This window comes from Furipterus horrens, unplaced genomic scaffold (assembly GCF_987537825.1).
Source record: "Furipterus horrens unplaced genomic scaffold, mFurHor1.1.pri manual_scaffold_3, whole genome shotgun sequence".
Lineage (NCBI taxonomy): Eukaryota > Metazoa > Chordata > Mammalia > Chiroptera > Furipteridae > Furipterus > Furipterus horrens.
In genome coordinates, this window is record NW_028327173.1 from 181,051,866 (window position 1) to 181,064,159 (window position 12,294).

The following is a 12,294-nucleotide window of genomic DNA, read 5'->3' on the forward strand; positions in this document are numbered from 1 at the left end:
TGGACATGTGCTTTCTAAAATTTTTTCTTTCAGGAAAATGTCTAGCAGTGAAATGGCTAGATTATATGGTCAAATGCATGTTTGAATTTTTAATATGTTTTACCATATTACATTTTGACCAGGAATGTACAAGAGCTCCAGATGCTTTACTTCCTTATTCTTGATATGATCACTTTAAAATAATATATCACTTTGGTTTTAATTTGTATTACCTTTATGATCACTGATGTTAAACATCTTTTTATTTGTTAATAGGCTATTTGCATATATTAGTTTGTAAAGTGTTGGTTGGAAAATTTTTCTTGGGTTGTTTGTATTGAGTTATATATTACTGAGTTGTAAAACTTTTCTTAATACTCTGGATGCAGGTCTTTTATCTGACATACATGTGTAAATATTTTCACTCTGTGGCTTGCCTTTTCATTTCTTAATGATCTTTCAAAGTTTTAAATTTTGATGAAATCTAATTTATCAGTGTTTTCTTTTATAATTCATGCTTTTGTATATCTTAAGGTTGCAAGAATTTCTCCTCTGTTTCCCCTGGGAGTTTTATTGTTTAAAGTTTTACTATTAGATCTACACACACAGACACACACACACACACACACACACACACACACACACCGTGTGAAATATGGGTTGATGTTTCATATTAATTTCATTTTGCTTAGCATCATTTTTTGGAAGGACTTTAATTTCTCCATTCAATTGCTCTGATACTTAAAAAAAAATACTTGACCATACTTGTATGGAGCTATTTCTGAACTCTAATTCTATTCTATTGATTCATTCTTTGTGCCAATACCAAATGGTCTTGATTAGTGTAGCTATGTAATAAGTCTTAAAATCAAGTATGTTGGTACTTCTACTTTTTTCTTTTTTATAAATTATTTTGAATATTCTAAATCCTTTATTTTTCTTCTACATTTTAGAGTCTACTTGTAAAATTCAGTAAAACATCTGCTTTGATTTGATTTGCACTGAATCAGACTAATTTGTATAGATTAACATGTTAATATTGAATGTTCTATATTTTCTCTCAGTGATATTGTATTTTATTGTTTTTAGTGTGGTAGTTTTGAATACTTCTTGTTAAATGTATTCTTCACTATTAATGTATTTTGATGTTATTGTAAACATAATCTTTTAAAATTTCAATTTCAACTTATTGTCAGAACATAGAAATAGAAATGATTTTTATATAATGACTTTACTAAATTCACTAAATAGTCTCATCATTGATGTTAGCTGTAGAGTTTTAGTAGATTCCCTTTTTTTTCAGATTAATGCACATCCTAGTGAGCTGAGATTTTTTAAAATCTTAAATTGATGTTAAATACTGGCAACAGCTTTTCTGTAAGTGTTGAGATAATTACTTGGTGTTCCTTTTTTATTATTAATTTGATTAATTATATCTATTGATTTCAGTATATTAAACCAACACTGCATTTCTAGAATAAACCTTATGTGTTATAATGTGTAATTCATTTAGTACATTACTGAAGTCCATTTCTTAATATTTTGCCAAGGATTTTTGTAACTATGGTCATAGGTTATATTGGTATGTAATTTTCTATACTTGTGATATCTTTGTCAGATGTTTGTATTAGGACTTTGCTAGTCTCATAAAATAGTTTTAGAAATGTTTTCTCTACTTTCTATAAGAGTAATGTAGATATTGGCATTATTTGACATTTATGGAACTCTGTACTCCAAAACTGCAGAATATCCTTTCAGGTCCACATTACCACAGTTGACTATTTGTTAGGTCATAATGCAAATTTATATACTTACAATTTTTTTAAGTTGCTCTATCAACTACAGAGCAGGGGATGTATAAAATCTTCAACTTTGTTTTGAATTTGCCCATTTCTCCTGTAACTTATATTAGTTTTTTCATCATGTATTTTGAAGCTGTGTTAATAGGTGTATACAAACTTAATATTTTTTTGTCTTGATGAATCACTTTATCATTATTAAAATATCATTCTTTTTTATTAAAAAAGTATTTTTCAATTAAAGTTTACATTTAATATAATTATGTAATATTTTCAGGTATACAACATAGTGGTTAGACAATCATATACTTTATAAAGTATTTCCCCTGATATTTTCAGTACCCACCTGGTACACAGTTATTACAATGTTATTGACTATATTCCCTATGCTGTGCTTTTCATCCCCATGCCTATTTTGTTACTGCCAGTTGGAACCCTTATGCATGGCTGGTGGGAATGCAGACTGGTGCAGCCACTGTGGGAAACAGTATGGAGATTCCTCAAAAAATTAAAAATGGAACTGCCTTATGACCCAGCAATTATAATTCAGGGTAAATATCTCAAGAAACCCCAAACACTAATTGGAAAGAATATATGCACTTTATGTTTGTTGCAGAATTATTTACAAGAGCCAAAATATAGAAACTATCCAAGTACCCAAAAATAGGTGAGTAGATAAAAAAGTGGTGGAACACGTAGACAATGGAATATTAGTTGACCACCAAAAGAATGAAATCTTATTATTTGTGACAGTATGGATGAACCTAGAGGATATTATGCTAAGTAAAATATCCTTCTTTATCTCTTGTAAAACTCTTGTCTTGGATCTACTTTGACATTTAATATAACAGCTTTCTTATGCTTGCAGTTTGCATAACATATCTTTTTAAACCCTTTTACTTTTAACCTATCTTGTATTTATATGGAAAGTGTGTCTCTTATAGTCATCATATAGTTGGGTCTTTTATTTTTATTCAGTTTGATAATCTCTGCTTTCAAATAGGAAATTTATTTCATTTGTATTTACTATATGAATATTATTGGGTTTAAATATGTCATTTTGATGTTTGTTTTCTGTTTGTTGCATCTGATTTTTACCTTCTGTTAATTCTGTTTTTTAGCATTCAATTTTAATTTCTCTATTAAATTTTTAGCTATACCTTTCTGTAACCCTGGCTGGTTTAGCTCAGTGGATTGAGCGTCGGCCTGCGAGCTAAGTGTCGCTGGTTCGATCTTCCAGTCAGGGTACATCAGAGAAGGAAAACTCTGACTCCAAAAAACCTCCGCTGCCTTGCGGCATACCTCTTCTGGGGAAAGGCTAAGGGAGTAAACCCCGACAGAAAATCCGGAGCCGGAGTCCCTAAGGCGGTCTGACGTTGTAGTCAACACCGGCAACTCCTGCGGCGCACCTGAAGCCAAGCTGTATCGACTCCGTCTTTCCCTTGGACCCTTCAGCTGCGAAGAGAGGGGGGTTCTGCTGCATGGGCAACAGCAGACCCTCCATATCACCCTGCCCAGGCTCTGTAGCTTCAGCTCCACTGGAGAGGACACTCCAGCGTCATCGCAAGATGTCGATTCAACACGGGAGGAGACAGATGCCGTGTCACTCCCGAGTCGGACTGCACAGCCATTCTCGGCGGTGCAGATAGACACTTAAGAAGCTACACCATCGTCTCTCGAGACGGACGGCTGCCGACGACGACGACTTTCAATTGTTTTACTTCATTTTTGATTTTCAGCTAGCTGACTATGGTGTGCTTAGCTGTTGAACTTTTGAACTAGGCTGCAAAATTTTTGAATTCGTATGTTAATTGTTTTTTTCACTAAGTTTGAGAGATGCTCAGCTATTTTTTTAAAATATTTTTTCATATTTTTTGTATTTTTTTCCCTCCTTGCACTCCAATTACACCTACTTTAGACAACTTGACATGCCATCATTGTTCACTGAGGCTTTATTTATTTTTTCCAAATTTATGTTCTTCAGTTGGTTGCTTTCTACTGAGGTCTCTCAAAGTTCATTGCCATCTCCAATTGGCTATGAAACCAGTCCAGTAATATCTTTATTACAGATTTTATTTTTAATTATAGATATTTATTTAGTTCTATTGTTTCTATTTTCTGCTGAGATTATCCTACTGTTTACTCATTGTGATCTTTATTTCTTTTTGATTCTTTGAGCATGTTTATAATAGGTGGTTTAAATATTTTATATTTTGTACCTAATATCTGAGTCATCTTGGGGCTAGTTGCAATTGACTGCTTCTGTTCTTGATGATTCACATTTTTCTTGTTTCTTTGTATATTTAGTAATTTTTGATTATACACTGCACATGAAGGATGATGTGTCGTAGAGGCATTAGATCCTTTCATCTTCCTTTAAAGAGTGTTACTTTTTGGTTTAGCCGACAATTACATTACTAGTTGGTTCCTTTGAATTTGTGAAGTATTGGTTTTATACTTTGTTACAATGCCCTCCTTTTTCTTGCACATTCACTTTTAGTCTTACCTCTAAGGTTGACCCTTCTAGGGTTTTATTGAAAACCTGCTGTGTTGCCCAAACCCTTCCAACTTGGCCAAATTCAAGCTCCTAACTCGATCTTCCCCAAGACAGGATACAGCCAAAATGTCTTCTCAAAATTTTAGCCTCCAAGCTGTTACTTTTTCTGAGTTCCTTGGAATCCTCCTCAAGCATTTATAGTTTAAATTTCAGCCAAGTGTTTGAGGTAAGTTCACATGCAGATTTTGGGATTCCCCCTCTGTGGTTCCCTCCTTTCTGAAGTTTCTCCCTCTATTTCCAGCTGCTCCAGCTGTTATGAGTTCTGTATAGCTCAATTCAATAGATTTCTGATGTCTGCCTGAGTCCTAGGTGCCCTGTGGCCTCATTGACTTAGAAGTACTTTTAGCAGCAAAGCAATGTAATCATTTATCTCACCCAGGGAAGTTTCCTTCTTTCAAAAATTGGATTTCTTCTAGTTTCTACCTGCTCTTGCTCATTCTCTTTGCCTTCAAATAGTTAGTTTACAATTTTTTGGTGAATTTATAATTATTATGAATAGGTGAGTTCGAATCACTTACTCTAGTGTTATCTGAACTGAAACCCTCAATATTGTAACTTACTTTTCTCTTGCATAGGAATGTGTATGTTACTATTTTTTATAAAATATTTTCTGTTTGACTCATTCATATTTAACAATTAAAGTGCCACCTCTTTGTTTATGTATTGAATTGAGTTGTCAAAACATTTTATACAAGGTATAGGATGACAAAACAGGTGTGCATGGGAGAACTAGATGCTAATTAATTCTTCCTCTGCCACTGACTAGCTATTTGACTATAAATAAGTCTCTTAAGTAGTCTCATTCTCAGATTCTATTCTATAGAATGAGGGGGTTGGGTTATTATCAAAAATATTCAAACTTTTAAAAAGTGTCAGGACTTCCACCTTTCTATTTTCCAAAAGAATCTTACAAAAATATAAACCATATTAAAGTAAAATATTCCTGATTGTAGATGGTGCATAGATAGCTGAGCCTGCTTGGTGTAGCCACCCCCACCTCCACTTGTACAGTGGCACTGAAGCTTCCTTGTAGAACTCTAGATTTCCACAGAGCATTGTTTGAAAAGAAAATCAAGGCTGGATGACTTGTAAAAATCTTTTCCTATTCTGCCTGAATCCAAGAATGGCTAGATGGTGCTTCTAGAAATGTGGCCATTTTCTCAGGATCTAAAATGTGCAGTTGTCACCTTTGACCTCCCTTCTGCATTTTCACTTTAACCAACATTTTATTCTTACGTCTATCTTTATCCGGCCACCATGGGCAGGTATTTGCTGTGGGTATTTGAGAAATATGGTACATAAGGGATTTCCTGCAATTGTAGCTAAAAGTGGCACTTGGAACTGCACCACCATGCAGAACCCACCCTGCCTGTCTCCACTTTCCATCTATAAGATGTGAGTAGTACTTCCCTCCACCTAATTGCTCCTGTGTGGGAGGGAAGAAATTAATAATCTTGGAGCTGTACTGATAATTTAGTAATTCTTTCTCCATCTGTAAAACAGCAGCAGACAGGCTTAAGAAATAACCACCTTGCATCACCAGTTGGTGGTTTTCTTGTCGTAAAGGAAGCAACAAAATGAGCAAGTGTTGGGCACCACCCACATCCAGACAGCATTGCCAGCTTTTATAGAGTGCCCCACCTCCAGACTTGGGAGATAGAGTGGTGAGGTAAAGAAGATCATACAATCCACATTTTCAACTTAATCTTTCCCTATCCGGTCATTGTTCCTCCCACCCTTCTGCCACAACTCTGATGATGAGGTTTCAAGTTAGACACTGCAAAAACAGGCACATTTTTTCTTCTGCATGTAAATGCAGGCTTCATAAAAGGATTTCCACACAGGGCACTGCCATGATGGGGCATAATAATAAACTTAAAAAAAATAATGAAAGAAAAATTCCCTCATTTGGTGAAGGAAATAGACATACAAGTCTAGAAAGCACAGAGAGTCTCAAACAAGTTAGATCCAAACAGGACCACACCAAGACACATCATACTTAAAATGCCAAAGGTTAAAGATAAAGAGAGAATCTTAAAAGCAGCAAGAGAAAAGCAGAGAGTTACCTACAAAGGGGTGCCTATAAGACTATCAGCTGATTTCTCAAAAGAAATTTGCAGGCAAGAAGCGACTCGCAAGAAGTATTCAAGGTGATGAAAAAGCAAGGACCTATAACCAAGATGACTCTATCCAGCAAGGCTATCATTTAGATTGGAACGGCAGATAAAGTGCTTCCCAGACAAGGTAAAGTTAAAGGAGTTTATCATCACCAAGCCATTATTACATGAAATGTTAAAGGGACTTATTTAAGAAAAAGATCAACATGAACATTAAAAAGGCAATAACTTCATAAGTATCAACAACTGAATCTAAAACAAACAAACTAAGCAAATAACTTGAATAGAAACAGAATCATAGGTATGGGACATTTGGAGGGGTATCAGCTAGGAAGTGGAAGGTGGAGAATGGAAGAAATGGTAAAGGGATTAAGAAGCATAATTTGTAGGAACAAAATAGACAGGAGGATGTTAAAAATAACATAGAAAGTGGAAAAGCCAAAGAACTTACATGCATAACTCATGGACATGAACTAAGGAGGGGAATTGCTAGAGGAAAGAGGCATGCCAGGTGGAAGGGGACAAAGGGGGGAAAAGTTGGGACAACTGTAATAGCATAATCAATAAAATATACTTAAAATAAATAATAATAGTTAACATATTATATGCTAGGCATGTGCTAAGTGTCTTTATATGGTTTATCTCATTCAGCCCTCTCAACAATTTTAAGAAGGAATATAAAAATAAGAATAATGATGTTGAGAAAGATTAAGGAGCTCTCTTAGGTCTCAAAATAACAAATAGAAAACTCAAGCTCAGGCAGCTTGACTCCAGATTCCACATCCTTAACTGCTCCAGTTTTAACTGATGTTACACTTGACAGGCAGTTTCTGTGGCACTGGGGACCCACCTTCCTCTCCTAAATGTGCAAGATGAAGATATCATTTCCTCTGCCTCTCTCTGTTTAAAATAGAAACAAATCATTAAAATTAGAGGGGGGACACTCAGACTTCATTAAAGTAGGGACTGGATATTGATGGATCTATAAATAGCTCTCCTTGAGTGTCAAAGTCATGCACTTCCTGGCAGGGCAAAAAGCCCACAGCAGCACCTTGATAGTGTGTGAAGAAGAGATGGAGCTGGGTGACTATGGATCAGAAAGGTTGCAGAGGAGTCTGATATTTAGATGGTACCTAAGATCTCTCTGCACTCTGTGACTGAGTGAAATGAATAATTACAATTTCAAGATGTATCCACATCCATGACAATTGTGCAAATTTTCCCTGTTGTTTTTGCAAGCTAATTGAGTGAAGAAGGGGTGAAATTTTAATACAAATTCCCACTGTGCTCTCAGGTACTCAGCTTGAAAGGGATTTAAACTTGGTATTTGATATGGTGTTACAGAGGGAGGTGTAATCTTAATCTCTGAAATAAACGCCACAACTTAGATGAGACTTTGTGATTTTCAAATATTTGAGTTGAATGAAACCCAGATCAGTTATTTAGTTGTTGACATAGACTCATTACAAAGCAAGTAGCTGGGATCTTTCAAAAAAGATAAGAGTAAAGATTTGAATTTGAAAAAATAGCCCATCAGAGCGAGAGCTTGGAAAAGAATGTAGCAAAGCCATTGAACACTGGAGACCACATGGTATAACTATTGGCAAAACACTTTGCTTCTTTGGGCTTTGGTTTCTCCTTGTTAAAGTGAGGGAATAGATAGATGCTTATGAAAATTATTTCCAGCCCAATCTATGTGATTTTTGTCTTCTTAGTGATAAAACACAGTTGTGTAGATTATGACCAGGATTTAAGAAGTTTTTTCTTGAAGCAGCTGATGGTCATTCATAACACTGACTTTGGAAGACAGCTTGGGTTTAAATATTAGTTCCACTATTTATTAACTGTTATGATTGTGGCAAATTACTAACTTCACTGGGCCTCACTTTCCCCATCCATACAATGGGGATAATAAAGTACTAACTTAATTAAGGGTTATTGTGAGGAATAAATAGAGTAACATATGTAAAGTTCTAGAACAACGTTTGGTATATGATAAATACTGTATATGGGATTCATTTTATCATCATAATAGTATCACCACTGACTTCTGTTGCTGCTCAGTGGTTTCCAGGAGAGATGAAAGGTTTTGTTTTTTGGGCGGAGAATTCCCTGAACCTTGGGGAGTAAGACTTAGAATAGCATGGCAGGTGTATTTATAATGCCATAAAGAGCAATAGCCGGTTATACTGCAGTTTGCCTACATGCACTCACTCCTACGCGGACTGACTGTTTTTCCCACTGCTCTTCTCTTCTTACAAAGAAAGCAACCTCCTGGCAGATTTCAGGGTGGAGGTGGCAGTTTCCTCTCAACTTGCTCTAAAATGTAAGCTACATATGGATGTAGCGTCCTGATGCAAAGACGTCTGAGGATACGCACAGTGGCTAAGAATATAGGTTCTATGTTTAAGTCTCAGCTTTGTTACTTTGCTAACTTTTTTGCCTAGGGCAAATTACTTACCCTCTCTGTGCCTCTGTTTCCTATAGGAATCATCATCATCATCATCATCATCATCATCATCATCATCATCTACTTCCTGGTGTTGCTATTTGCTGGGAGAAAGGGGTTATAAGGGGACTAATTGGTAATGGAAAAAAATACAATAAAGATTAAAGTTTAAAAAACCAATAATTTTAAAAAAAATCAATGAGAATGTTCATTGGAAGATATGAGGAAGAAAAATTTGGGGAACTGAAAGTGAGAAGAGATTACCTGCTTAGTTCTACTGAATGCTAATAACTGTCATCTTATAATAAAAAAATAAATAACGGGATAATAAGTGCAAAGTCCCAAGAAAGGTGCCTGGCCTATAGTATATGTTTAGTAAATGGGAAATGTTAAAATTACTATTATGATTATTATATCAAGTGAAGAGAGTCTTGCTGTGTGGGTGATCAGTGACTCACTGGAAACAAATCAGGGACCACATACTGATAAATTAATGAATTCTAATTACTAATTTTATACATGGGGAAATATCCATGAGCTAACTCCCTTAATTTGAAATTGATGACTTATGATTAGTTAAATTGAAAAAATGCCTGCCTAGCAATACAAGTGGAATGGAATCTCAGAGTTGAAAAGAGTTCCAAATGGATATCTAATCCAGTGCATACCCCTGACTCCCCTGCCTCCCTCCCAGGTGCGTAGCTGGTCCTATACTCTAAAGGTGGAAGGGGTTTAATTTTACTCCAGTATGTCTCTGGATGTCTCCCACATGAGATGGTTCACCCCATGCTAGAGTGAGATGCCCAGCATGTTAAGACATGAGCAGACTGCTCATTGTGATGGTTATTTATTGGGATGGTATTGGAGTATTAGTGGAAAATCTAGTCTTTTCTGTCACTTTGCTTTTCAGATCCTTCCATTGCCCTGGTCACAGCCGATAGAACTGAGTGAGCTGACAGTGATGAATTTTCTGTTCTTGGATTAGTTGCTCCAAAAAAAGAGAGAAACAGATAAAATTTTAATGCTTGTGGGCAGAAAGTTTGGAATTGGACAATTTAGATCTAGGAAAGACCTAGGAAATGATCCAGATATTAGAAATGATCCAGAAGTGGTGAAGTATGGCAAGAGAGGTTAAGGGACTTGGCTACTGGTTAATGTGAATACAGAGAACAGGAATTGTTTCCATCACCTCTCTCTGGTTCTCCAGCATAGTGATTAGAAACATGGCCCCTAGAGACAGGCTGTCTTGATTCAAGTCCTGATTCTCCGTCTTATTGACAGTGTGATCTTCAGCCTATTGTAGACTTCACTTGGCCTCAGTTTTATTACTTGGAAAATGAGAACAATAATAGGGATTTTGTGTGGATTAAATGTGATAATATGTATAAGGCACTTAGGACTGTTCCTGGCACATAAATTGTATTCCGAAAGTGTTTGTTATTATTACTAGTCTCCCAAAGAACCTCAAAAATATCAACTCTTAAATAAGCCAGAGAATAAATGTTTTGACCAGGCTGGTGTTTAAAGTATTTTCTCTCACTTAAAATATGGCTTTTTAATTTCTTCTTAGCTTCTGATTCAGAAGTGATCTTTAGGACCCATCTGTAAATTAACAACTATATTCTTCTCCAGAATCATTGTGTGATTTTGGATAGAAGGAAATATTCAGAGACTAATTTCTTATTATTTATCATTTTCAATTCACATTTAGAAAATATTTACAGAGTAGTCTGCCATGTTCCTGGCACAGAGATAGAGTCTGGAGGGATGTAAAGGTGGTTGGTCTGATGTGCCCCTTACCCTCTTGGTGTGCACAGGTTAGATGGAATGGTTGGCAATTAAACAGGTGCTTCTGCCACAACACTGGAGGAGGCACTGCCAGGGCAGGGCAGGGAGATTTTTACAGCCATAGAAGGAGCCCTGAACATGATTTAAGGGGTCAAGGAAGGGCTTTCTCGAAGAAGTGATGTCTATGCTGAGACACCAATCATGAGATAGATTCTTGACTAGTCTGGGTGGGAGCTGAAGAATATTCCAAGCACAGTGTGTATGTGGGAGGCCTTCAGGGTTGGGATACAACACTGGGCATTCATCAATTTATTCAACATTTAACAAGTGTTTATTAAGCACTTATTATACAACAGGCCTTATTTTATGTAAAAGGCACACATTGGTTAACAAAACAGGTGATGTCTTTATTTTTGTGGAAGTTAGGGGAGAGAAGAGAGAAGTAAAGATGAGAAGTTCTATGAGAACTGCTTAAGGTAGGATAATCAGGAAAGTTATTAGGGTAAAGTGACAGTCAAGCTGACACCTGAGTGGTGACAGGACCCAGGGGAGGAAGGGTTCCAGGCAGAAGGAACGCAAAATCAAAGAACTCAAAGGCAGGAATGATCTGGGCATGCTGGGGAACCTGAAGGGGGACCAGAGTGCCGGGAAGCAGGGAGTGTGGGGAACGTGCTGTGAATAATTCCAAGGGCGTTTGGGTTTGGGTTGTTGGTGTTGAGAAGGGCATCAGAACATTTCTAGTAGAAACAAGATAACCACACACACACACACACACACACACACACACACACACACACACACACACACACACACACACACACACACTCACACTCTGACACTCACACCAGGAAGCTTTTGGAAAATCTCAGAGGCTAACCTTAGTTGGCTCTGTGGGTTTTAATAGCTGAGATGAAGCAAAGAGCATATTTTCCGTCATGGTTGACTAGATCTACACATAAGGCACATGCACGGGTAACTGTCCTCTTGCCAGTTATGAGCACGTGTCAGCAACAGAAGTCATTAGGGCTGCCTTGCTCAACAAGAGGGCTCATTGTGTTGATTAGGGCCATCCCAGTGGTTTCCCCCGGGTTCTAGCCATCTACTTCCCATTACCCGCATGAGCCATCTCTTCCTATTTTATTGCTTTGGACTCAAATCTGTGTTTCAACCATGCTTTAAATTGTTTCTGTCCAGTCTGGCACTCACTGCTTGATCCAGACTAATCACCCATGTTCTTCTGTTTCTCTGACTGTCTATGGCTGTATCCCTGCAGGCCCTGCAGCCTACTCATGGCTCTTGTTTGCTCCTAGTGAACAGCTTTGGAGAGGACGAAGAGCTGTGCACATCTTCTGACTCTGATGAGGAGGTGATCAAGCAATTTGAGATTTCTGTGTCCCGGTCCCAAAGTTTCCGTTCAAGAGTTCCTGAGAAAGGCAAGCAGACAGGATTGGAGCAGAAACCAAAATTCTGTCGCTTGCTCTCTACTGGTGAAGAGGACAGCACACAAGTGTCTGCCTGTGAAGGTAATCTTTGCATCAAACCTTCCTTTACCTAGACCAGGGATGGCCAAAGGGGAAGAATGTCTTTGAGTCATGTAACCTCTGC

At 37.1% G+C, this 12,294-nt stretch overlaps 1 protein-coding gene across 1 annotated transcript in view; it reads left to right on the forward strand.

Moving 5' to 3' along the window:
* Nucleotides 1–11,944: 11,944 nt before the first annotated feature.
* Nucleotides 11,945–12,294, forward strand: part of SYT16 (synaptotagmin 16) — a 30,111-nt gene continuing 29,761 nt past the window's right edge. The window contains exon 1 of the mRNA XM_090268363.1: nt 11,945–12,212. Within this exon, the coding sequence (XP_090124489.1) occupies nt 11,945–12,212 (268 nt within the window). The remainder of the gene's footprint in view (nt 12,213–12,294) is intronic.